The sequence below is a fragment of the Dipteris shenzhenensis genome, chromosome 2 (assembly GCF_047967505.1).
Source record: "Dipteris shenzhenensis isolate YYH24624 ecotype China chromosome 2, Dip_SZ_1.0, whole genome shotgun sequence".
Taxonomy (NCBI): Eukaryota; Viridiplantae; Streptophyta; class Polypodiopsida; order Gleicheniales; family Dipteridaceae; genus Dipteris; species Dipteris shenzhenensis.
Window position 1 is genome coordinate 9,370,196 of NC_141597.1, and position 26,397 is coordinate 9,396,592.

At 39.2% G+C, this 26,397-nt stretch overlaps 2 protein-coding genes across 2 annotated transcripts; one reads left to right on the forward strand and one right to left on the reverse strand.

Moving 5' to 3' along the window:
* Positions 1-1,225: 1,225 nt before the first annotated feature.
* Positions 1,226-2,101, reverse strand: LOC147904306 (uncharacterized). Its single transcript, XM_087384910.1, has 4 exons — positions 2,021-2,101; positions 1,837-1,911; positions 1,644-1,703; positions 1,226-1,557 (listed from the first exon to the last, which is right to left on the reverse strand). The coding sequence occupies exons 1-4, from the start codon at positions 2,054-2,056 to the stop codon at positions 1,294-1,296; spliced, it is 435 nt and encodes a 144-aa protein (XP_087241036.1). The 5' UTR covers positions 2,057-2,101; the 3' UTR covers positions 1,226-1,293.
* Positions 2,102-14,788: 12,687 nt separating this feature from the next.
* On the forward strand, positions 14,789-17,582 carry LOC147904307 (putative indole-3-pyruvate monooxygenase YUCCA4). Its single transcript, XM_087391125.1, has 6 exons — positions 14,789-14,978; positions 15,119-15,282; positions 15,430-16,035; positions 16,605-16,853; positions 16,952-17,074; positions 17,160-17,582. Exons 1-6 carry the CDS (start codon positions 14,789-14,791, stop codon positions 17,340-17,342), a joined length of 1,515 nt encoding a protein of 504 aa, XP_087247251.1. The 3' UTR covers positions 17,343-17,582.
* The last annotated feature ends 8,815 nt before the right edge of the window (positions 17,583-26,397 follow it).

A 26,397-nucleotide genomic window follows, 5' to 3' on the forward strand; every position in this document is an offset into this window, starting at 1 on the left:
ATGGTGATCGTAGACAAGGAACGCTGCACAATTTTCGTCTTCGCCCACGTTGTGGAAAAGGCCCGCCGCCCGACGGATTTATACTTGGTTACTTTGGTCCTTCGATGTTCGTGAAGTTGCGAAGCTTCAGACTTCACGTGGGCGAAACTTGAAAGGCCCGATCCCCTGAGTCCTGGTTATTTTACTTCTTTTACCGTAGATTCTGCGATCTGAATTCTTCGCTAAGCAAGCTTTCAAACAAATTGAGGAGCTCAAATTCGAATGGACTGAGTTTGCGTGATGAATATAAGCATGCTGGATAATGCAGCATATGTTGGGCATATGTTCACCAAAAACCGTTTGGGTTTCCTGTGAGGTGAACCGTGAACTTGGAGGAAAAGAGATTTGGATGCACAAGGAACTCTAAACCTTTGTCTATATAGTAAAAAAAAGGTATTTTGCTAGATACAAATGAACGTATCTAGCAAAATTCCGGAATAGTAAATTCTGAACATTTACTAGATTGTCTATATAGTAAGTAATTTATTATATAGCAAATGATTAACATTAATTTGCTAGATATACTATATCTAGTAAATTTGTATATAGGAAAACCAAGGAGTATCTATGTAGATAAGATTTTACTATATGGCGAATCTATATTATAAGTTTACTAGTAAGACTAATTCTAGTAAATTTAGCAATATAGTAAAACCAAGCATTTTCCATATAGACAAGAATTTACTATATAGTTAAGTTTTTACTATATAGCAAATCTATATCCTAAGTTTACTAGTAAGACTAATTCTAGTAAATTTAGCAATATAGTAAAACTGAGCATTTTTCATATAGACTAGCAAATTTACTTTAGAATGTTACTATATAATAGATTCACTATAGTAACTCTATCTATGTAGTAAAAGCTGAGATTGATAAATTTTATATATTACAAAATCAATTTTTACTCACACAATTAAATTTCCATATACATCGTATGAAAAAATGTAAAGTGACATTTAGAATGAATTAAAGATAACTGCATAATCAAGATGTAGAATGCAAACTCATCTTCAAAGAAAGAAAGAAACAACTAGTTACTAAGAAACTTTATAAAAATATTAAACAACATGAATACTTGCATACTTATTGGACATCAAGAAACAAAAATAGAGTTCATCCAATTGTTCAAAATGCACATGTATCATTCCGATACATGTACATCATTAAGACTGAATTATTCATCCAATTGTTCAAAATGCATCCAATTGTTCATCCAAAAATAGAGTTCATCCAATTGTTCTAAATGCACACATGTCATTCCGATACATGTACATCATCAAGACTCAAAATGTGGTCTTCATGCTTCTTTACAATAACTTTTTTTTCTAAAACTAGCCAATCCACTATAGCTTTCCTCATTGCAGGCAAGCTATGCTCAGTTTTGTGTCCATGGAAAGTAGGGTCTCTTTTGATAATGTTGTAGTTAGTCTTTAGAGACGCATACATTTCATTAATAGTATGTATCTCTAAAAACTTCAAGAGAATTGTCTCTTGATCCTCTTCACAAAATTCATCAATCTGAAAGAAGCAATAAAAATATATTATAATCCTTGTTTACTAATTTATAAAAAGAAGAATGCATCATATTTAAAAAAAGAGCTTACTTGAGAAGACATATCAACACAAAAATCGAGGTCCTTCTCGACATGGATGGCATTAAGCTCCTATGAAAGGAAAACAAGTAGTAAAGAGTAATCTTTTATATAACGTAAAATGGAAACCAACTACCAAATATGTATGCATGATTTTACATGTAAGATATATGATTTAAAGTAGAAAAACTAAAATAATAAATACCTTCAGTCTTTGTTGCTTTTTAGCAGCTTTACTTGCCTTCATTTTTTGCATGTTTTTTTTCATCTTCTCACTCCACTTTAAAGAAGAATAAATATTAAGTTCTAGATTCCCATGTGAGACAAACGAAAAAAAACGATGCATAAGAATTAACATTAAACCCGTTATAAAGAGGTATAATGTATACCTTTGGTGTGCGCTTGCTCTTTCTTGCAATTGACATATCCTCAGGATTTAGCGAAGTCTCATGAACGCAAGTTTGATTCAAATCCTCAACCTAAATCATTAAAAAATACTAATTAGATATCCATATTAAACTCAACTGATATAATATAAAATGGCAACGATAATCAATTTTCCAAGCTGTTCTGTCTCTTGCAATAACTCCATGAAAGATTTAGATGCTGAAAAATGATGATCTTCAGTCGTTGCTAACTCTTGTGGCATTTCTGGGCAATAAACACCTTCTCCTACCTAACAAAGATTACATAATTCTTATAAACAAATTCACAAGAAAATAAGTATAAATTACAATGTATGTGAAATATGTGATACAAACCTGAACCAACATTTCACTACCGTGTTCCAAGTCATATTGACATGGAGCATGATCCTCTATAGATGCAGCTACTATAAGTTGTTCTTCCTCCTATCATCATTATAATAAAATGCTCAAGAATTAACACATGTATAATGACTTAAACGTATAGAAGGGAAATACAAATTTGAAAATAAATCATCAAACTTACATATCCCTGCAAAACTTGTTCTTCTTTTTCAAATAATGCACCAATTGTTTCCTGCAATAATTATAATATAGTGAATTTATTTAAATATAAAAGAAGAACATAATAGACAATTTGCATTATGAAGAAAGATATTACCATAGAAGATCCCACTGAAGAGCCCGCAGAAGAGGTGATGCTTTTTCTTTTTTTGTACTTTCGGCTTGCTTGCATTGTTCGAACATAGTACATATAAACATCTTCTTGCTTCCAAAAGTATGTAGCTCCGGGAAACTTAAGTGGCAAAATTTGATCATAGTTATCTTGAATAAAATCCTTGATTTTTTGTTGTTCATCTTTATTGTGCCGTAAATCCATAGTAATCTCATTATTTTTGACCCACAACTGCACTGTACGATGGTTTTTACAGTAAGTCACATTTTGGTTATCCCTGCAATGGCGTAGTAAAAAATCCCTTCCATAGAGCATGCCACACTCACGATCTGCCAACTTTGGGGGTCGAAAAATTTGATCATAAGTAGGAATCTCTAGCAAAGATACATCACCACTATTTGTTTGCATTGTGCATCGTTGAGGCATTTTGGACATCTCTTTACTCATGGAGCTTACCACATGCAATCTTTTTGAAGAGCTAGTATTATTTCCCTTTAGCTGCTCTACTGTCTTTTGTAGTTGAGAGATAGTTTCCAATAAGGATTCCAAATTCGGTACATCGGGAGAAGACATAATAAACTCTAGCCTGAACAACAATTCAATAAAACCATAAGGCTTAGCAAAAAAATTTAAAAAAATAGCTAGTATTTGTTTTTACAATAAGAATATTTCTTCTAATTAAGAAAAGAGCATTATAAGTAATAAACGAAAAAGAATAATTATTCTTACTTGTTCTCGCTTGCATGAAAATGCATCATGCATCCCCAATGATATCATGGTATTATTATGATATCCAAGCCATAGGTAAATAAGAAGTTTCACCATTAGATGACACTACTCTCCTCTTACTGATAACCGCCCATCCTGGTACTATTATGATGCAACAGTTCCAGTCCCTCCAAAAGCTCTCTTCATTATCAACCTTCCATGTGTTCTCATGCGTGTGATCTTGTTTCAGCCATGCTAGCATGATTTGCTTCCTTTCATAATCAACTGCTCTTATCACAGCATGTAGAAATTGACTATTCAAATCACTAACATCAATGCGTGCTAGCACAACATCATCATGTTCCAACCAAGGAGGCACACAACCAACTTCACCTATTTTCAATAGCCGCGTTCTTTGAGCCAAGTCTTTTGTTTCATATGCAATAAGTTTACTACTAATACTAGGCAAAGGCATAAACTTATGCAACAAAGAACTTATGGATCTTATACAATCCCAATAGTATGGAAGACGTTGAGCTTGTAATACACTCATTCCTGTTACTGGGTCTATCAACAAATGCTCCTTGTCATTTATCATTGTAATGCATTGCTTATAGTACTCTGCACTAAAAAAAACCATATACTCTCCATCCCATTGTATAGAGAAAAACTCCCTAATGTGTGCCTTCCAATGACCTACACTTTCCGTTGCATCGTTTCCATCCACTCTTACCACTACATCATCTCCAACCTTATAAATATCACCATTATAAAAGACCTTTTGATATATTGTGACATGACGTCCTTGAAGAAAACCCACTTCAGTAGACCAAAGTTGTTCAAGATACTTTTGTTCTTCTTGAGAGAGCAATCGATGTACTCTTCTCTTCCTTGTTATTGGAATGCCTTTTAGTTTCATCATTTTGCAGCAAGGAAGATTTCCATTATGCATGACAAGAACTCTCCAAATATCCTTAGCTTTCATGATTGAAGAAACCTCTAAAAGTCCAAACTCATGTATTGAATGACATGATGGACTTTCTTGATTGGTTGTTTCATAACCATCAGGGAGATAAATAGATCCATGTACCTCCATTAACAACCTTTCATGTGGCATGAGACCATCCATTTCTTCTTGCATGGTACTAAAAACCTTAGTAAAATGGGTTCTCATATAGAAGTGAGCATATGTTACTTCATTATTTCGATTATTGGTATTGACACCCACATAAGATGAAACCAGGCGTTCAAATAGATAGCACCAAAATACATCATGCATCCCATGTCTATAAACATCATCTAATATTTCCGCATTGCCTGTAAACATAAGAGAATTTGGTTAGACTACACCAAAGATACAAAAGGAACACTAGTCATCAAATGTTCAACAAGTTTACATCTAGTAAGATGGTATACGAACCTGCAACATGCTCTAATGGTGAAGAATTTGCTCCCAATGACTCTTCTTTTTTTACTCTCCAAGCAAGGAGTAAAGCACGTACTGTTTTCATAGTTTCCTTTGACCAACCATTGTCACGGCTATAATTATAGAAACTATGTGCAATATCAATCAACAAAATACCCAAGTCATGTAAGTGCTTTGGAATACCTTCTATTTTGTTTAAGATATATGGTAGGCACCATTGCATAAACTTTTGGTTCTCCTCAGCCTTAAAGCTTTCATGATGCTTACTTGGAACATGTGGCCATCGCCCATACCGAATAGATGAAGGCGCAATCTTACTTACTACCTCAACACAAGAGTCTATCGCTCTTTTGGTCTCATTGGTTGATGCTCTCATGAGTGAAGTGATATATTTGCTAAAAACATTCAAGGAAAAAACATGCATTGCATCATATACTAAGTCCAATGATAAATTAAAACCATAGAGATCATATAACCTCCATAGTATGGACTCTCCAGATAATCCAGCAGTCTTTAGTATTCCTTCTCGTTCTACTTGTGTGAAGGCTTTTCTTGATTGTGACAAGGCCTCGACCATTTCAGCCAAAGAGCGTTTGGGAGGTGGGTACCTAGCTTGAAACCTGTTACCATCATACACATATCTCCCTTGAAATGAAGGATTAGTAACATCTAGAGTGGCTTGAGCTTTATCCCTTCGACAAAATGATTGTCCACCATCTTTGAATAAACCTATCTTGCACTGGGCTGGATGATCTCCAGTGACCATCATCAACATTGCACGAAGATTGCATAGTTTAGTCTTACCAAAGGAAACATCAAATATTTGTTCCACGGGATAGTTGTAAAACACATCAATCCCCTTGATGAAAAGTTGTTCTAGTTCATCAATAAGAGGCCGCAAGAATGTGCTAAAGGTATCACTTGAGTTTCGAATTATTTTCTTGCAACTAAATGGTATAAACAATACTGGTAGAACTCCAATTATGGAGCTCTTTCCACCATTTAAAACCATAATTTCAACAGCACCACAATCCTTTTGGGTGGTTCGAGAAGCTTGAAAACCATCCCAATGGAGAAGAAGTGCAAAGTTTCGAGGATCACCCTGTGATTAAAATACTTGTTAATATAATATCTTTTAATACATATGACAAAGAGAGCACAGTTATAAACCAAAGAGAAGAAGTTATATTCGTTTTATAAAGAAATGTATACCTTGCATGATTTCTTTTTGCACTTGTTGGAAAAGCGGCACTGCTTACATACAAGCTCGTACTCTTGTGTCCCTTCATTCCATCCTCTTTTTAAAACCTCTGAGAAACATGATGTTGGATATGTGGTATACACTTTGTTGCATTTGGGGTTTCCACAAACCATTGGCAGCTCATATTCAGCATTCGGATTCCAAAAGTCTTGCACCTCACGACATTTTGATCCGTCCCAAAATTCACATATACTATCTGGTTGTGCATTTATTTCCTCTCCCAACCACCTTTCCTTTCTACGCCACATATTTAGTAAATCATGACAATTTGTTTTACTCTTGACTAGGAGCTCTAGTTGCTTACCGATAGGCAAGTAGTCAAATGGTAGCAAATCCTTCCTTGGCTTATTACATTTTTTACACTTCTCACAACATGTAGAACAATCACGTTTAAAGATTCTCTTCCTTGCATTCTCGTGACAAGAACATAGTATTGCATTTCCAGCATACACATCCTCTTCACTAGGTTGAAGAAGCTCAATATCATGTCGATTATCATCTGGACCGATACATAGTCTGTAGCGTTGAGATTGAATCATACCAAGTCCATTGAACATAGAGTTTAGTTGCTCCCAACAAGCAGGAACTCTTATTCCATCAAGGGTGCCATCCCATGATTTTGGTAGTTGTACCAAGAGTTTACTCAAGCTTGGTTTCTTGCATTTTCCACTTCTACCTACTCTTCTTCCACCCATGTCTCCAAACAAGAGCTCAAGCATTTTATCTTGTGCCTTGATTGGTATTTGATGCTCATCCCATAAAGCTTGGAACTCAATTATCTTCTCTAGTATTTGATTGCATAGCGAGGGTCCTTGCAATTCATCAACACTAGCAAAGGCTATAGGGGGGTCAATCGGCTCATCATTGAGGTCATGCAATTCATTTTCATTAGTCTCATCATGAAGATCTTGTGATACATTTTCATTTGTATCACCTTGTTCGAGGAACCCCAAGTGCGTACCCAAGCCTTCGTATCTATGCCTCAATTGTTGGTGTAAAACATAAGTTGACGGAGCCACATGTCGTCCACCCTGACAATATGCGAGACAACTACAAAAAACCCTTCTTCGTTCCATCACCCTAGAAGACATATTCATCTCCCTTGCTTGTTCTACATGAGATGGCATCCGCTCTTCACTCTCAATTTGAACTTCTCTTTGCTGAATCGGATGCACATTTCCAGATAAGTCATGGTTGCAATGCTCATAGTAGGTGCTTCTACTAATAAGCTGCCACCCTTGAGGGGTATGGGCACACCTATAGTTGCAAGTACACCTTCTCAAATTGCTTGAGGAACTTGCCATCTGAAACTCAATCAAAGGATGTAACACCATTAGAGGATGAAACACCATGACGTATAAAGTGCATGACATTGAAGAATAGAGCATGGATATATAAGCATTGAAGCATAGAGTAGAAGTGCATGAGCCATGCAAGCATCTATAACCTATTAACAATCGACAACTCTTGCTTATGTGGCACAAGGTATATGATGGAGCTAACTTAGATCGAGTAGAGACCAAGATATATAACTTAGCTAACATACATAGGACTAACATACGGATGAAACACCATTAGAGGAAGAAACACAGCTAACACATAGATAATGTGTTTAGACATGATACAATATGTAAGACATAATACAAGCATAAAGAAAATCCTAAACCCCACTTGCATTTGACCTACATAGCAAAAACTTATAGATAAGTAACATAGCATGGCATAATATAACACAAGTATATAAGCGTAATATAAGAACACAAGTATATAAGCATAATATAAGAACACAATTATAACATAATCATAGCATAATGCGAAGAACTTAAGAATAGTACATCATAGCATAATATAAGAACCAACTCATACTCCCTAATTTGTTTCTTTCTTCAAGAAGGTAACAAAAAAATTCAAGATCTATACATATTTATTTTAGAGATAATCAAGAAACAAATTAAATCTTTACAAGATAATCAATAAATAAATTAAATCTACATTGCAACGCAAGTAAGGAGATAAAGCATTTGTCCAACCTGGAGGATTAGTAGATCAAACGCGTAGAGTGGTCCTCGTAGCGCAACCACTAATCAATAGAATGAGGATATACCCTGCAATACAAGCACAAAAGAATTGCTTGGCTTCTGCCTTCTGCTTCCATGACCTTCAAGACTGAATCAAACGTTTTGGAGCTAGGCATGAAGGTGACAAAGTTCTAAACATAGAACCTACCTACAACAACGAATAGTTTTGGAATCATATAGGCGATTCAATAGGCTATATGTTCAAACATCTGGAGATGCCAACGCAAAGGTTCACGTACCTCTCCTGTGATGGCTCAAAGACCTTCACGAAAGTGTCGTTTTCAATCTCGCTATCCCTATCTGCCTCTCGTATTGAAGATCATGGGTGGTCTGATAAGTCGGTATGAGGAGGACATCGAAAAATCGGCCATCAAACTAAGTGATTTTTCAGATAGCATAAAATCTCACAGGCAGTACGCTATCAACAAGCTAATTGAGATGAGCTTCCAAGAACTACCTGGGAAGCTGAAGGCTATATTTCTGGATGTGGTACTTTTCCTTTTACCATCGAGGAGCTGTAGTGAAGCCTGCGAACTGTTATGCATTCTGCACGATGTGAGCAGAGTCGACATGATGAAAATGGTGAGCACTCCAGTTCTGAAGCCATGGAGTTCACATTCGATTTATGTTCACGGCTTTGTTTGAGAGAATTTGGAATGCCATTTAATGTTTCCCCCCTATTTTGCAGTTGAAAGACTTAAAGAGATACTGTTTCCTAGGGTCGATCGATGGCAGATTTCAGATCCACGATGTCTACACAGAGTTTGCACAGAACACAAAGGAGTCGCGCGCGTACCTTCATTCTGAAGGGGAGAGAGATGACCCGGTCCAATCCGCAGCACAAGGCAGAAAAGTTTTAAGACGGGTTCTCTTTGAAAATGGAAGTTTTCAGAAAGCGAATTTGCAGGATTGCTCGAGCGTGGAGGCCCAAGGAAGGAGAGGATACCTTCACCCGGAATATAGTGGAAGGCTCATCAACAATATCCTGAGCAGGCCTCCGAGTATCGTCGACGTGCAGTCCAGTTCTTCTTCCACTTCCTAATTTCCGTTAGCTTTCGTATTCCTACATGAACCATGCAACTAGCCTTTGAGAAGGCAGCTTGCTGGGTTTCTTGTGAGAAAAAAACAATGATGTAATCGCGACTCTCTTAAGTTTGGCCCGCACTCAGCACATCGTTGCGGCTCGACAATGCATGTGGAGTGTTGCGAGCTTGGTGCGTGGCGAGCTGCTTACGGGGAGCCTTTCCTCCTGTAGATTTACGATTAGGGAGCAAGGGGAAGGTATACGTAGGGAGGATCGAGTGAATCGAAGAGTAGGAAGTTGCAGGGGACCGGAGAGCAAAGACCAAAGATCGAGGACACGATGAAAGAGCCGTTGCAGGGCGGGAGTTTTGCCGCCACCGAATTTGGACTAAGATGGCAAGTTCCCATTGCCTTAGATCATTTTTCCTTTTATAAGTATTTGATTAAAATCTAAGCATGGTCATCTCAAAAAATGTTGTAAAACCATCTTCTTCTTCCCTTCATGAGGGGGTTACTTAGTCTCTTCATCAAGGGGCTTCAACTTCCCTTCATCAAATAGAGCCTTTGTTTTTATGACAAATGCACGTGCAACCACTACTCTCTCTAGATGGATAGTTGCAGTAGGCAGGCATAATTGGTCTCTCCATGACTTGAGAATTGCCATATGACAAGCTCTAGATATGGAGGTTGCATGCACAAGCACCCTAATACATAAAGAATTAATCAATAATGTACCCACAAAGATTGTACATGTACGATCCTATCGCATCTGAAGAGGATATTATTTTGGTTTAACTATTGTCGCTATCAATATCATAGTATCACTCGATCTTTTAGCATTATTTAACCATGCTAAGTTTAAGATTTAGTGAAGAAGCATAACTGCAACAAGTGCATTGGTTTTACAATTAATTGTAACCAGCATAACTACAACAAGTGCATTGGTTTTAGGATTAATTGTAACCAGCACTATGGTTTTATAGAATTAAAGACTTTAAAATATTTTTTGACTACTTTTAGCACTATTTGGACACTTTTGGGCACTTTTTTAACACATCAGATAGCATTATTTTAGTGCTTTTCTCACACATGTTGACCATATTTATCAATCTTTAGGATTAATTGTAACCAGCATAACTACAACAAGTGCATTGGTTTTAGGATTAATTGTAACGAACACTATGGTTTTATAGAATTAAAGACTATTTAAAATATTTTTTGACTACTTTTAGCACTATTTGGACACTTTTGGGCACTTTTTTAACACATCGGATAGCATTATTTTAGTGCTTTTCTCACACATGTTGACCATTTTAAGCAATCTTTTTTAACACATTAGATAGCATTATTTTAGTGTTTTTCTCACACATGTACGAATTAAGTAACCAAGATTAACCATTCCCAATCCATAGAAAAGCATGCTAGACAAACAAGGTGTATGTTCCCTATCATATGAAATGTAAAAATAGTACATGCATTACACTTTCTTAAACTGCTCTGAGTCAGTAGAAGGTAGACTAGTATAAGTCATAGAAGAATCAAGCATATGACTATATGTGATATGCACTAAAATTCTTATGAGCCCAAATGTGTGTTTTAAATCCCAAAAGAATGATGTAATCAATTGGGCACCGGCCTCTATCACATCATTCAAGGCATTGTTTGCATGCTACATTCTAATATTTGAAATAATGTGTTGAAGCAAGTGGATAATTATGGTGTGAGCATCCGATCACAAATCATCTTGACTAGGAAGTTGGTCTCATGAGGGTTTTAATTTTCGAGAATCTCTCTCTCTCAAGAAGATGTAAATGTTCGAGAACCTCTCTCACATATCAATGTTGTAGGCAGATCCATATTTTTCCTTCACGTACATACTATGCACATGGAATTTGGGGCATTTGACATTCCCGACTAGACATGTACGATGTCGGATGAACTTCATACTTGGCAAGATCATGGAAACCACTTGCCTTAAGACCCCAGTCATGTTTGGTACCCATTCGACAAGTTCACATACCAATGTCCTTGGCTGATCCCATTTTTCCTTCACGTACATACGATGCACATGGAAATTTGGGCATTTGACCTTCTCAACCGGACATACGGCATTGGATGCACTTCATACTTATCAAGATCATGGAAACCACTTAACTTAAGACCCTTGTCAAGTTTGGTACAAATCAGACAAGTTCACATATCAATACCCTAGGCCGATCCATATTTTTCCTTCAGGTATGTACCATGCACATGGAATTTGGGGCATTTGACCTTCCCAATCGGACATACGATGTATACTATGAACATGGAATTTGGGGCATTTGACCTTCCCGACTAGACATACGGTGCCGGATGAACTTCATACTTGGAAAGATCGTGGAAACCACTTGCCTTAAGACCCCTGTCATTTTTGGTACCCATCAAATAAGTTCACATACCAATGTCTTAGGCCGATCCGTATTTTTCCTTCACGTACGTACCATGCACATGGAAATTTGGGCATTTGACCTTCCTGACCAGACATACAATTTTGGATGAACTTCATACTTGTCAAGATCATGGACACCACTTGCCTTAAGACCCTTGTCAAGTTTGGTACCAATCGGACAAGTTCACATATCAATGTCGTAGGCCAATTCGTATTTCTCCTTCACGTGCATACCATGCACATGGAATTTGGGGCATTTGACCTTCTCGACCGGACATACGATGTCGGATGCACTTCATACTTGGTAAGATCATGGAACCCACTTGCCTTAAGACCCTTGTCAATTTTGTCATTTTAATTATGGTGGCAACTCGTGGCTAATGTGACACCAAGCATGCTAATGATGTGGCATCAATGGGGATGATGATGTCTCATGCTCTAGCCTCATGTGACAGCATGAGGTGGCAGTGATAAGTGAGGTGGCAAGGTGATGTGGCAGCATGAGGTGGTGGTGATGAGTTGGCAATGATGAGGTGGTGGTATGAGGTGGCACTTGAGTGATGATGTGGCACCTAGGGTGTCTCTGATGTGGCTTCATGAGGTGGCAGACGTGGTTGATGTGGGACCATGAGTGGGGGTGAGTGGGAGGTGGCATAGGGTGAGGTGGCAAGTCAAACATGGTCAAGATGGCTCACATGGCATGGTGATGAGGCAAAATTAATGAGTTGTTCAATCCATATGAGCAAGATGCCCACGCCCTAATGGCTACCACCACTAGGCTCGGTGATGCCACAAACCTACCCTTCCAAGCCTAATACGAAGCCTATCTAGCCTTGGTATTTGGCTAGGGTGCCACTTTTTTTCCAAAACATGGGGATTTCACCTAGGGAGGCCATAATTGACGCTTTTCTCACTCAAATTTGACCAAAATTTTGTCTTCTTATTCGTCACGTGGAGGACTACAAAATATGTGATTTTTGGCATGTTTACTTATGTGCACAAATTACCAAGATTAATTCTTATTTTCTTTACTACTCCTCTAACAAGTAAAAGTAAAAGTAAATCTGACAGCTCACAAAATCTAACCGTTGGATTTGGGATTTGATGCTTGCGCCACATATCCTTATGTGTGTACTAACCCTCTACTAAATTGGATTTGACCAATTTTTTGACAATACTCAAAAAATATAGTGTGCACCAAAATGTGCCTTTTTTAGGTCTTTAAATTTTATAAATAAATAATAATTATTATATAATGCATACAAATAATTACCAATAAATCAATTTAAGTTTCACACTATGTGAGGAGAATACATATTAAGTTTCACTATCATCTGATGCATAATGAGTGAGATATTAAGAAATTAATATGATGGTGTTTGTTTGTGACAAAGTGTGACAGCCCCTATGAACCTGCACTGCGCCACAATAAAATTATCATTGTGAATCTCCAATTTTCGATCAGACCATACCATTGTGTGCAAAAAACCATGTGTGATGTATTGACTAAATCCCTAGAGAAGTAGGTTAGATTTCCAAATTTGTGTGCAAAAAGGCTTGTTCCCCCCCCCCCCCCCCCCAAAGTTCGGGCACTGAACCAAAAGTGGACACCCTTGGCTTGCAACCACCCTATTAAACACATTGCTTTACAAAAATGATAGTTTTAAAAAATGAAGCAACCATTTTAAAATATTATAGGATGTTCCATTAGCATTCTGGTAATTTCCATGATGCCAATAGCATGTTAAAAACCTCCAAGAATAAACCCAAAATTCCTAGATAGAGAGCTCTTGAACGCTTTTTGAAATTTCTTACATTGAATCCAAAATTTTTAGATTGAGAACAAAGACCATATAGATAATGTGATTCCCAATATATTACAAGATTGATATAAAGCAAAAACATGAATTTAGTAGATATGAGTGGAACATTGGCTAATATACATGTGATTTCCAAGATTAAAAATTTTGGACTACATAGCAAAAGGATGTATTTGCTAAAGTCATAAAATTACTATATAGAAAAAAAATAATCTCCTAGATGCAAAAGATTGCAAAAGGACTACTATATAGCAAAAAGAAATTTTCTTAGACCCTCTTCCAAAATAAAAATTACTATATAGCGAAAAACATAATTTTCTAGGTGCAAAAGTTTGAAACTTGACCACTATATAGCAAAAAGAAGAATTTCCTAGATCTAAAAACTTGGAAGGGGATTGTTGTATAGGAAAACTTAGAATTTCCTAGATTCGCAACAATTACTATGTAGAAAAACCATGGATTTTGCTAGTTAGACAAACAAGTTTCTATATAGAAGCCTTATGGTACGTAGGAAAATGAATTAGCTAGTTAGAGAGCCAAATTTTGCTATTTCTAAGTAGCAAATCACGCAAACTTTAATAGTTATAGTGTGCTTTCCTATATAGTAATAGGTTTAGAGTTCCTTGTGATGTCACAAACACTCAATGCACTTCTTTTGCATCTAAATTGTGTGAAAACCTCCCAAATTATGAACCCATTTTATGAGGGTTGAGGTTTTTAAGAAATTCAAAAAATATTTTGTGCTGACAGACAGCTTTCAAAATTGATACTGGGTAAAAGTTGGAAACGGCAGCGTCATGCATGCTGATTATATGATACTGAGTAAAAAGTTGGAATCGGAACCAAGAAGAAGCAGCATCGATAGTATGAAACAGCGCGAATGATAGGTAAAAGTTGGAAACGGCACATCATGCATTACGTCGCTGATCAACCTATCGACGTCAAACTTGACGAAGTTAGTCGCATTTCCCCATCTAGGGCGGCTCCTTAGAAAAGAAGCGGACAGCAAACAGGAGAAATCACAGCCAATGCACATTGTCATGGGAACTAGGGAATCGCGTGGGTAGAATGATGATACTTGATCTATCAGTTTAGCAAATATGCTAGAAATTTCGATGAGTCTTCTGTGCATTTGCGCTGATGGTTTAGAACATGGAAGAAATCTAGCCGCGATGGAAACAGCTTCGATCGACTCCTGCTTCAAGGAGCAATAATCTGATCAAAGTTCAAACCTTCTCGCGTGTCTATTTCGAGTGCGGCATGAGCCATACTCCCTGGCTGATGCTTATGCTTGGCTCTTTCTTATTCGCTCATGAATTCAAGCTCCCGCTCGCCTTCCCTGCTTCTTAAGTTCTTTGCCCCTACACTATTGCCCACTTGCATTTTCTCTACACAATACACCGCTGCTGCGCTGTCTTTATGTCCAAATCTTGGGCTCCCTGCCAAATATACCTCATCACTAAGCCTGTCGGGCATAACTCAAGACTCAACTCTCCTGTCAGGTCAGTTCTGACTCATGTAGAATGAAGTATATGTACAGTTGGTGTTGAATGTCTGCAACATTGAGCAACACTAGCTGCCCTCTCACAGACTGCTAAAATTGAGCAGCCTTCATCTTTATACGCGTAATACTTGCCTCCAGTACTCGTCAGGGTACTTCCAACTTCGGCTGTCGATGCTAACCAAAATACTTGTTATTGGATTTTCTGGGCCACTGTGCACGGGGAAAGCGATTGGCTTCAAAGCATCCTCAGTGTAGAAGTCGGGGCGCTCAAGTTTGAGTTGAGCAAAAAGCTGGTGTCCCAAGTATTCCCATATACTTGAGCCTTAACGTTAGGTTATCTTTAGCGATGACGTCTTAGGCATTTAGCTCTTTCGTTTAATTCAGTACTGAGTATTCGTGCTTCTAATCTATAGCCCGAATAATACTGCTCTCAAAATATGAACATTTAGAGTCCACACGCTGAATGGGTGGACGGGGCAATCATCGTCGGGGCGGGACCTTCAGGAATGGCAACGGCAGCCTGCCTTAAAAAATGCAACGTTCCCTGCGTTATCCTTGAAAGGTCCGAATGCATAGCTTCCTTGTGGAAGAAACAGACACACGATAGCCTTTGTCTGCATATACCGAAGCAGTATTGTGAGCTTCTTCTAAAGCCATTTCCAGAGTGGTACCCGACCTTCCTATCTAGAAGTCAATTTGTAGGCTACTTGGAGCATTACGCAGAGAAGTTCAATATCCAGCCGCATTTCAACGAAACTGTGCAGTTCGCGAAGTTCGAAGAGCAATGGAAGGCATGGCACGTAGGCACTTGTCGTGCTAAATATGCCACCAGATGGCTGATAGTGGCATCCGGCGAGAATGCTGAAGTAGTTTTCCCGCAGCTGACTGGGATTTGCGACTTCCAAGCAACAGTCATCCATTCCAGTCAATATAAGAGCGGTGCTGAGTTTGCCAATAAGAAGGTTCTGATCGTTGGTGCTGGGAACTCTGGAATGGACATCGCTTTGGATCTCGCCAGAAGTGGAGCACGATCCTCCATAGCCGTCAGGAGCTCTGTAAGTCGAGCCCTTTTTCCTACGCTAATTACTCGGGTACGTGCAATCGTTGCAGCCCGCAAAGCTGTATTGTGCGCGCCGATGTGATATGTATCAGATATGTTGCAACTTGCGTTTACAGTTCGTGGGATGTCAGTTCTATTCGCCTACGTTGGTTGATGTGTAGAGCAGACCTGATTACTGTGCATGGGATCATTGGGAGTTTGGGACGCCGTATACTGTTCTACATTTGAAGAGGGCCAGCAGTTGCGTTGCTGCTGTACAATATGCTTGGGATTTGCCAGACATTTGATACTTGTGTAGCAAATTCCTACACCATGAGTCCCTCGTACCATGCCGATCTTTGTACAGCGTTAAGATTAAGACATGCAGTTTGATTTTTTTGTAAAAAGACATGTAGTTTGGTACTGTAGATTGATTGCTATTCTTTTACTACAAATCATAGTTGTAGTTTGGTACCGTAAATTGATTGCTATTCTTTTTCTACAAATCATAGTTGTAGTTGGCACCTCGCCGTCTGAGGTTGTAAGTCTTTAATCATATGATTATATTACGCGACTTTTGAGCAGCTTCATGTTCTTCCGAGAGAGATGTTTGGAAGATCCACCTTCTCATTGGCTATGGAGCTTGCGAAAATTTTCCCTATCTGGCTCGTAGACTATCTCCTTGTCTTGTACACCCAGTTGAGACTCGGTGATACATCTGTATATGGACTACGAAGGCCGAAAGCTGGCCCTCTGGAGCTGAAGAACAAAATGGGAAAGACACCTGTTCTTGATGTTGGAACGCTCTCAAGAATTAAGACTGGAGACATAAAGGTGAACTGTTCCCTTTTTGCATTGGCTTCGTTCTGCTATACATACCGAGGTGGATTTCGGCTTTCTCCAGCCTAAAGGACTAATGGTTTTCTCGGCAGGTTAGACCAGGAATCGAATTCTTCACTGCAACTGGGGCGCGCTTTATGGATGGCACAAGCGATAGCTATGATGCAGTGATTATGGCTACTGGTTACAAAAGTGTTGTGGGGACTTGGCTCATCGTAAGTAATCCATCGATCTTGTGAGTCAAGTTATTTTCTTCTCTTATTCGGCACGTGTCAGTACGATTCGCGGCTACATGTGCAGGATGAGGACCGTTTCTTCAATGATCGAGGTTTGTCCGGGTCTTCTTGGAAGGGCCAACGAGGTCTTTATGCCGCTGGATTGTCTGAGAAAGGTTTATTTGGAGCTACGATGAACGCTCGACAGATAGCGGAGGACATAGCAGACGCATACCATCAAAGGCAATCGCACAAGGGTCCATCTTAACTCTGATAACTAGCGCACACGGCATGTAGCCCAGCATCACTATGCAGGTTTTTGTCACAAGAATCTTGTATTGATCCACGAAATGATAAGAGAATGAAGTAGTTTTGCACAGTTCAAGACAGCTAATTACATCCCATTTATCCCAGGCTGATTTATAGCTTTTGCTCACTGTTTATGATTCTCTCAAAGAAACTACAGTGGAAACAAAATGCTTGCAAGGCTGAGTGCCTGGAAAAGTCACTCGCACGTATTGATATATTGATCGGGGTAAGTGTGGATAGCAAGCATATAACTAACCTGAGGATCTCCTCAGATACGAAAGTGAAACACTGAACACACACACATATTGAGTAAGTATCTAAGGAGTTGGAAAAAAGGGCCAATGCATATACGGAAGGATTCAACCATCCTTGGATAAAGGCTTTGTAAACAGACCTGCTAACATGTCAACAGTGGGACAGTATTGGAGAGTGAGTTGAGTCATCCTTTTGAACAAGGTCCCTGATGTATGATAGTGTATTTCTACGTGTTTACTCCGTTTAGGCTGCCATCCATTCTTATTGAGACATATACAAACATTGTTGTCACTGTACGGAGCGGTGGAGAGCTGAATTCCAAGTTCCTTTGTGAGATAAGTGAGCCAGACATTGTCTTTAGCTACCGTTGCAGAAGGAGATGTCTGTCGAGAAGAGTACTATGGACTTTTGCTTGGTGCATGCCCATGAAATCGGGCTGCATACGGTGTGAAAACATACCCAAGTCCACCATATAGTCATGTTCGCCCACCCAATCAGAGTCACCATAGCTGAAGAAATCAATGAAGAGTGAATAGTAAGTAATACCAATGGTGGTGGTACCTTTGAGATAGCGTAAGACTCGTCTCAGTTTTGTAGACCTATGTTTTGCATAACTTAGACTAACTTGGTGACGGTGGTAGAAATGTCTAGTCCTATACATACCATGGCCTACATCAGAACCCACTAGGCTGTAACATGGAATGTGTGTCATATGAAGATATTTGTCTTCGATGCAGCCTGGAGGGAGACATGTTTGTAGTCAATTTAATGATTGAGTTTACATGCATACTGATTGGTGTACAATTAGTCATATTCTACCTGTCAAGTATCATTTGGACATATGTTGCTGATGAAGCTAGGCCTTACCACACAAAGACGGTTTCGGTCGATTTGCATGCCGAGGCAAAAGTGAATAGGACCAAAGTCAGTCATTGGACCGCAGTCTCCTTTTAAACAGGTCAAAGCGGTGTCTATTGTTGCACGCTAATTTTAAATCATCTACATATAATGCAACAATCAAAGAAAGAGATTCAGAGGTGCATACGTAGAGGTTGAGGTCACTATAGCAGTAATGAAAACTATGTTGAAAATCTTCATGTTCCCAAAACATGCGACCTATTTAAGCCATAGAGAGCTTTATTGAGGTGATAGACTTTGCCTTCTGGGTAAAGGGAAGTGGATCGTGGATCTTGAGTGGTGGATGCACGTACCTCGGGGGGAGGGGGGGTGCACCTTGTGTAGACCCTATATCACAAGTGCATTCAAGGCCTTTTTATAAAACCCCTTATCTATAAATTTATAATGAATAAAATACACCCTTTTTCTATTCAATCTCCGAAATCCTCCCTTTATATGATACCCTTCAATATCTAGGAAAGGTGTAAAAAGGGGTTTTTAAAACTTGTCTTCTTGAACCCACGTGATAATGCTTACATGTTTATGAGTGACCCCCCCAGGCAATTATAATTACTTCATTCAAGTGACCATGCAAGAAGGCAGTTTGCACATCCACTTGATGGATGTATAAGTCACTGATGGTGGCCCAGGCAAGTAAAAGACAGTTGGAAGATATTTGTATGATAGGTATGAATGTAACATTGAAGTCATTACCTTCTTTCTGAGTTAAACTATGAGCAATGAGTCAGGGAGGGATCACAAGAGTTCAGGGAGGGCTTCGAGGAGTTAGGGAAGGGCTCATGGGAGTTAGGAATGGTCTCACATGAGTTAGAAGAGGGATCATGGGAGGTACTACAAGAGGGATTCGTTGAGATCCTCCTTCCATGTGCACCTTCCCCAAATCAGCCCCAAATGGCATTTAAGAGGAGTTGGGCCCTTTTGGGTGACTTTTGATCCCCCCCCCTCTCTCTAGCTGGTGGTCTACCCTCTTTCTCTTGTCTAGACTCTTTTTTCCTTCATTTTTTGAATATGGGGTTTTCCTCTCTTGCAGCAAACCTCTGCCCCCTCTTGCTCTGGGCCGTCCTCCTCTACTCATTTCGGATACAACTCCTCCTCCGTCTCTCTCTCTCTCTCTCTCTCTCTCTCTCTCTCTCTGTCTCTATGTGTAGCAGCTTCTCTTTCCTACCCCCCCATTCTCTCTATCATTGCTACAGTGATGACATTTTGGCACAAAAATACAAGAGTTTCTCCAAATAGAAAGGACATCTATAAGAAGCAAACAGGACACAAGGTGTTTGAGGAGCACATCATACACATGCTAGATACATTGCAGGTCAGTGATGCCTAAATCATCTCGGTGGTTGTTTGTGATTGAGCCTTGGGATAGTTTACTTGTTTCATTTCTTAAACCAGGCTTGGACTAAATGTGATTATCCTAAACCAGCCCGGTGGTTGGAACATCATGCAATCGTAGGCTGGTTCAACTTAATCACCAGTTATGTGATTGTCCTGAATCAACATGGTTGAATAGACATTAGTTGTTGTCGAGCTTGGTGGCATGGTTGAGCAAAATTAATAGCAATATATTTTACAATATATTGTTATTTTACTAAACCAGCCTGGTGGTTGGAACATCATGCAACTCTGGCTGCTTCAGCTCAATCACCAGTTATGTGATTGTCCTGAACCAGCGTGGTTAAACAAACATTAGTTATTGACCAGCCCGGTGGTTGAAATTAATGTGTTTCTTAGTACTTAAATTCATTAAATTTAATTTCTTGCTATTCAAGTCATATACCACTATTAAATTGTGAAATTTAGAAATGAAAAGCAATATATTGTTATTTTCTAATGATGAAATTTGGCAATGAAAAGCAATATACTTGTTATTGCCTAGTATGTGAAGTTGAGACTATTAGGCTAAACCACCCCTGTGGTTGAAACTGTGATTATCCTAAATGTGTCCTAAACCATCCCGATGATTGATTTTCCTAAACGTGTCCTAAACTAGCCAAAGTCTATAACCTCACTGTGATATCTATACAATGTCATTTTGCTAATCTATATTATGGATCAAAGTATCAATTAATGTATGAGGTAATCATATATCCTAGTATTAATTAGGGACGTAGTGGTCCAATATGGGTAGGCATCATCTATTTTAGAGGCCTTATCACCTTATATAATATTAGAGCCCATTCCCAATATGGTGGTCTCTATTGTAGTACTCTATGGTGGTACCAAATAAACCTTTGTAGCAATGGGGAAGGAGATGTATCCCCCAATGTAATCACTAGGCCATATTTATTTATAAGGAGCTGGGGGACAAATGGAACAAGTTAAGTGTGAATACTCTTCCTTCGAGATGACAATGAAACAAATCAAGTGAGCAATTCCCAACACTTACCAATTTTCTCCCACATGCTCTTTTCGTATGCATGTAGAGCCTTTCTGCCAATATCTGGGACATATATAAAGGTGATTGAAATTGTGACTATCCTAAACCAACGCAGTGGTTGAAAATTGTCTTGCTTAATTATATACTTTAATTAGACTGTGTTTTGTATTTGTTTAGTAGTAGCAAAAAGGGGGCTCACTGTTCTATTGTTCCCACATGTTGAGTCAGTAGAGAGAGTTGTATCTCAAGATTATGGATTAGAATCTGGACATTTCAATTGGGCAGAGGAGATTTGAGCATTGTAAGCCCTGGTACATCAAGAAACTCAAAGACAAGAATGTTTGTTATTGGCAAGACAAACATAGCCTTTGGCCTGACCTAGAAAGTGATGAATGACTTGAGATCTAGTCGTGTTGGAGCATTGCTCCATGGGGATCAATGCCCATGCCTCCCCAATGAATGCATAGTCTGTTGGCCATTTGGATCCTCATCATGTGTTGCAAGGGAGAGCAGGTTTTGTAGCCTAAGGTCTCTGTGGGAGCCAGTGGTTTGTCCAAAGGGAGATTGTGAGTGGCACAGGATTGAATGCATTTGCAGCACATGCAGCAAGCATTGCATTAGTTTGAAGCTGATGAAGAAGACATTCAATGTCTATCTAAATGAAATGAGGGAAGACAACCATGTTGCTCAGAAATGGAGGAGATTTGAAAATGTCAATGTTGAAGGGTCCGATAAAAAGAGATGGCTATTGTCATATAAGCACCTAGCCAAGGGAGCTTGCAGGTCATGTGGTTCAATCCATCCCAAAATATGTGCTTCACAATTTCATGGCTAGCTGGTAGGATAAGCACTTCAGGACATGCCTTGCCAATTTTCCTTGTGACACTATTGTATCTGTCATAGATTTTGTAAAAATATATTCTTTTCAAGAACAAAATGAGATACAAAGTGCTCACTGGTACAACAAGTAGATAACAATTCTTGTGCATATCATGTACAATCATTTACTTTATTCTTCCATTCCTGATGGCAATCTACTTGCTGACTCACAAGAGTCTAGGTTAGTGCAATGCATGTACCATTTCTACATTTCAGATGATAGGAAACATGACACCCTATTTGTGCAGCATGCTTTTCTATTGCATTAGGAATGGCTAAAAAAGGAAAATCCCCATGCAGAAAATATAAAACAACATTGGGTGTGGTCAGATGGTGCTGCCTCTCAATCTAAATCAGCATGTGGATTGTACTTCATGTCAATGTTTGAATCCCTGACCGACGGTCTAGAAATGATGTGGAATTTCTTTAGGTCTAGCCATGGCAAGGGTGAACATGATGGATGCGATGTTGTTAATAAGCAAGCTCTATTTAAACACCAATTAGCATGCCCTTAAGAAAAACTCAATGATGCCCATGATGCTATAACATGGCTTACAACCAACCTCTCCATAGGCATGCATCCAACATGCAGTAAACAAAGCCTTAAGAATACTGTAGTATGTAGAGTGTTCCATGAAGTGAAAATGGATGAAGTGCAAAGGAGAAGCCGACACGATTGCGAGAAAATTAAAGGAGTTTGTGATCTACACAACATATGGGACTTTTCAAACAACCATTTGATTAAAACAAGAAAACTTTCTTATTTTTGTAGTGCATGCATCATAGGGGATCATGGGAGAGAGTTCTGGTTTTGCCTTTACATTCAGATGGACTGACAAACAATGGAGAGACAAATGACTCACCACAGTTTGGGGAGAGTTTCAATGACCTCAGTAACTATTGGGAAGAGGGGGATAACTTTGCAGTTGTCGCAGATTCTGGGGAGAACAAGGAAGATGACCCATACTTTTTGTTATAGTGCACAAAACCTAAGTACAAGGTTTAAGGAATATTTAAGGATAATTGGGGAACAACCTATGAGAAGTGGGATGTAGTAGTCAGTGATTTTTGGTACGAAAAAACATCCAAAAGAGGTTGCAATTACGAACTACTACATAAGAGTCCACAAACATGTGTGTACTCTTATCTGGTAAGAGCTATTAAGTTCCGGATGCAACCTGTGCAACAATGAAAGAAGGGCAAGAGTGTCTTCAAATTGGATTTAGATACACATGAGCATATCTTGGGGTGTCTTGGAGTAGTGGATGAGGATGATTGAGATAGTACTAAGAAAATGTATGTAGTCTCATTGTAAGGAAACAATATGTCCACTTGTCCTACAAAATGGAATTTGTATTTGAGACTACGTCTTTTTAGTATATCCCAACAACCACTGTGCTGGTTTTATTAAATTGTTTTTGTAAATCCCAAACAGTAAATCCCATGCTTGTTTTTAGTACATCCCAACAACCACCGTGCTGGTTTTCCATAACGAATCCACTGTGCTGGTTTTCCATAACGAATCCACGCATCCTACAAATCCATTCATCTTGTAATAATAGAAGCAAACCACCATGCTAGTGGTTGTTAATATCCTAGTGCAAACCAACCACTGTGCTGGTGATAACATATCCTGCACTAATCCTACACTACTACTGTGCTACCCCTACACTACTACTGTGCTATCCTAAAATTTGTTGCATAGTGCTATACTAAAACATTGTCCTAAATAGACTATTTATCATTTCGTTAACCGTCAGATTTCATCCCATGCTTGCATTTAGTATATCCCAATAACCACCGTGCTGATTTCCCATAACGAATCCACACATCCTACAAATCCATTCATCTTGTAATAATAGAATCAAACCACCACGCTGGTGGCTGTTCATATCCTAGAGCAACCAACCACCCTGCTGGTGATAACTTATCCTGCACTACTACCATGCTATTCCTACACTATTGCTATGCTATCCTAAAATTTGTTGCACAGTGCTAGTGCCCTTTAGACTGGTTATCGTTAATTATCAAATTTCAACCATTGGGCTACTTAAAATATTTAAGTCCTAACATAGAAGCGGGTCGATACAAAATCAGGTATTACGAGCACCATGAGAATATCCACAAGTCTAAGAAATGTCTACAAGATTTTAATTGTTTCAAAACACAATGACATTTTGATTTTTCAAGGAAATTCCAAACTCCCAACTATCTTATCAGCCTCTCTATGGCAAGCATCTCCGAGCTCTTCAGGCCAGTCTATTGCACATGAATGGCAGACCTCTGCACACACTTGGATTACACACTGCTTGCTTGACTCTGCTGACTTATACACCCATAGTAACTCCTCCTTTCACTGGGGGTCCTCTTCATCCTAGTCTTTGCGCTCTATATAGCTTCGCACCTCTATCATGCCCTACCTGAGCTTGACAAGTACCTTAAAGGAGGAAGAAAAATAATAGCCAGGCAAATTTATATTCACCATCTCTGCTGACTCCAAGTAATACACCCACCATAGAAGCATGTCCTCCTTGCATCTATTTTCCTCCTTCTCCAAGTTTGTTTCTGCGACAATGCCATCCAACATTGTTTTCAGATAGAACAATAGCATTCCAAAGTTATTTGGGTATGCCATATATTCGGTGTAGGTGGATCGATGTAGAGAGTTTGGATCGGTGTATAGAGTTTTGGGGCTAGATTTTGAAATGGGCTCTTAGTTGTGTCTGTATTGCACTTGAATAGGGAGAGAGTTCATTGAGCCTGACCTTCTCAATTGTCAGTCTCATGTTCGTTTAGCAATCAAAATATTTGGGTTCATTGAGCCCGACCTTCTCATTCATGATAGGGGTATGGTAGACCATGCATTTCGGACCCTGTTGCATAGTAGGCATAGCAGGATAGGCATCTGATTTAACTATTATGGCCGTCAATACCACATTCTTGCTCTGTACATGACGAAGTTGCTACTTGATTTTTTCCTCCCTCATCCTAAGGTTGTGGATGTTCTCCTTCATCTCCACCACTGGGTCTCGGGTGGTGAATATCCCAACCCATGGGTGGGGAAACAATGTCTCACCAAGGTGCAAAAATTGGTATGCAAGTGCTGAGAGGAATGTGAGCTAAGGCTCAAGGCAAGCAAGAGTGCTGATACAGTTCATCCAAGACATGAGGGATTTTAACAATTTGTATAATGGGGTGTATGCATGATTATGTGGTACACTAGCTAGCACTTTTTGTGGGGGCTGCAAAGATGGCTCGCTACCACACTTAGTGACTGGTAGTTCATCTTAATTTGAACATGATACTCTAATTTGAAAACTACTCTAGGATTCAATGCTGGTTGCCAAGTTTAGTATTATTCCCTACTGAATATCCTATTGTGGGTGTTAGCAGAAGCTTCACATAGCCAAGGGGCAGAATGAAGACACGTGTGAAGGAGGTTTCCTCCCCCATCCACTCTACCTCTCTAAAGAAAGCAGGGAGAGGAAAACGGAAGGCAGTATCTCCCTCTTCATCTTTAGCTTCATCGTCACCCTCTCCTCTGTAGAAAAAGATGAAAGGAAAACCATCAAGGTTGCCCAAGGTTGATAGTCCATCATTAGCTTCTACTCTGCACAAAAAAAAGAAAGAAACACCATCGAGAGTGCCAAAGGTTGACTTTTAGAGAAAATGCATGCACCTTCTCATAGCATGCCTTCTTCTCCCACTGTGTGTTTTAGCAGATGAATCAGTGGCATCCTCTGTATGTGGCATTCGAGAGGAAAAAAGTATTCTACACAACTAAAACCCAAGCACATGAGGTATACAACCTCTGCAATAGCAGTGGCCAAGATGCACAACTCCTTGGCAAGGATGATTTCACTATGCAAGATTGGTTGATTTGTTTCAATGTTGTGCCCAAGAGAGGTGCCAAGGTTAAGTGCAGGACCATGAGGCCAGAGTTTTGGGCAAAATTCTATACTTTGTTTACATCTGTGTACCAAGAACCTCTTGGGAATTATGGTTTGGAGGTCACAAAATCATTTGCAAGGAGGTTTCTCTTTGAACATCTAAAGGGGCTGGCTGATTGGGCATCTTTCTCTAAGAGTGTACTTGCAAATATGGAACTCGCCAAGCTGATGCTGAAGCGATAGAGGTGGGCATCTTTCCACTCTATGGGGTGGAGTCACCTCCTTACTCTCATCAAATGAAGGGTATGCCAGTTGAGGTAGGGGTTACACCCACCTCGTCAAATTTCCAAAGGTTAAAGAAGAAAATTTTAGATGCCCTACCTCTTGTAGACTTGGATAGTGTGCTGGTCCAAGTTTCCAAAATGCATTCCTCAACACTATTAGAACAAAATGAGGTGGCTAAGGCACTTGAGGCACACAAGGAGGATATGCATCGTGATGAGGGTGCAAGAGCACTAGTAGATACTTTTATGGAACAACTGGAGACTGCTAAGGCTGCCTTTTGCAAGCAGAGGAGAGTGCTATGACAATTGATGTAATCAAGATGGACCAACTGAAGCACACAATTGGGTGCTTGACATTGACCATTGAGACACTTAATGGTTCTTTTGTAGACACAAATCTGTTGATGCCGT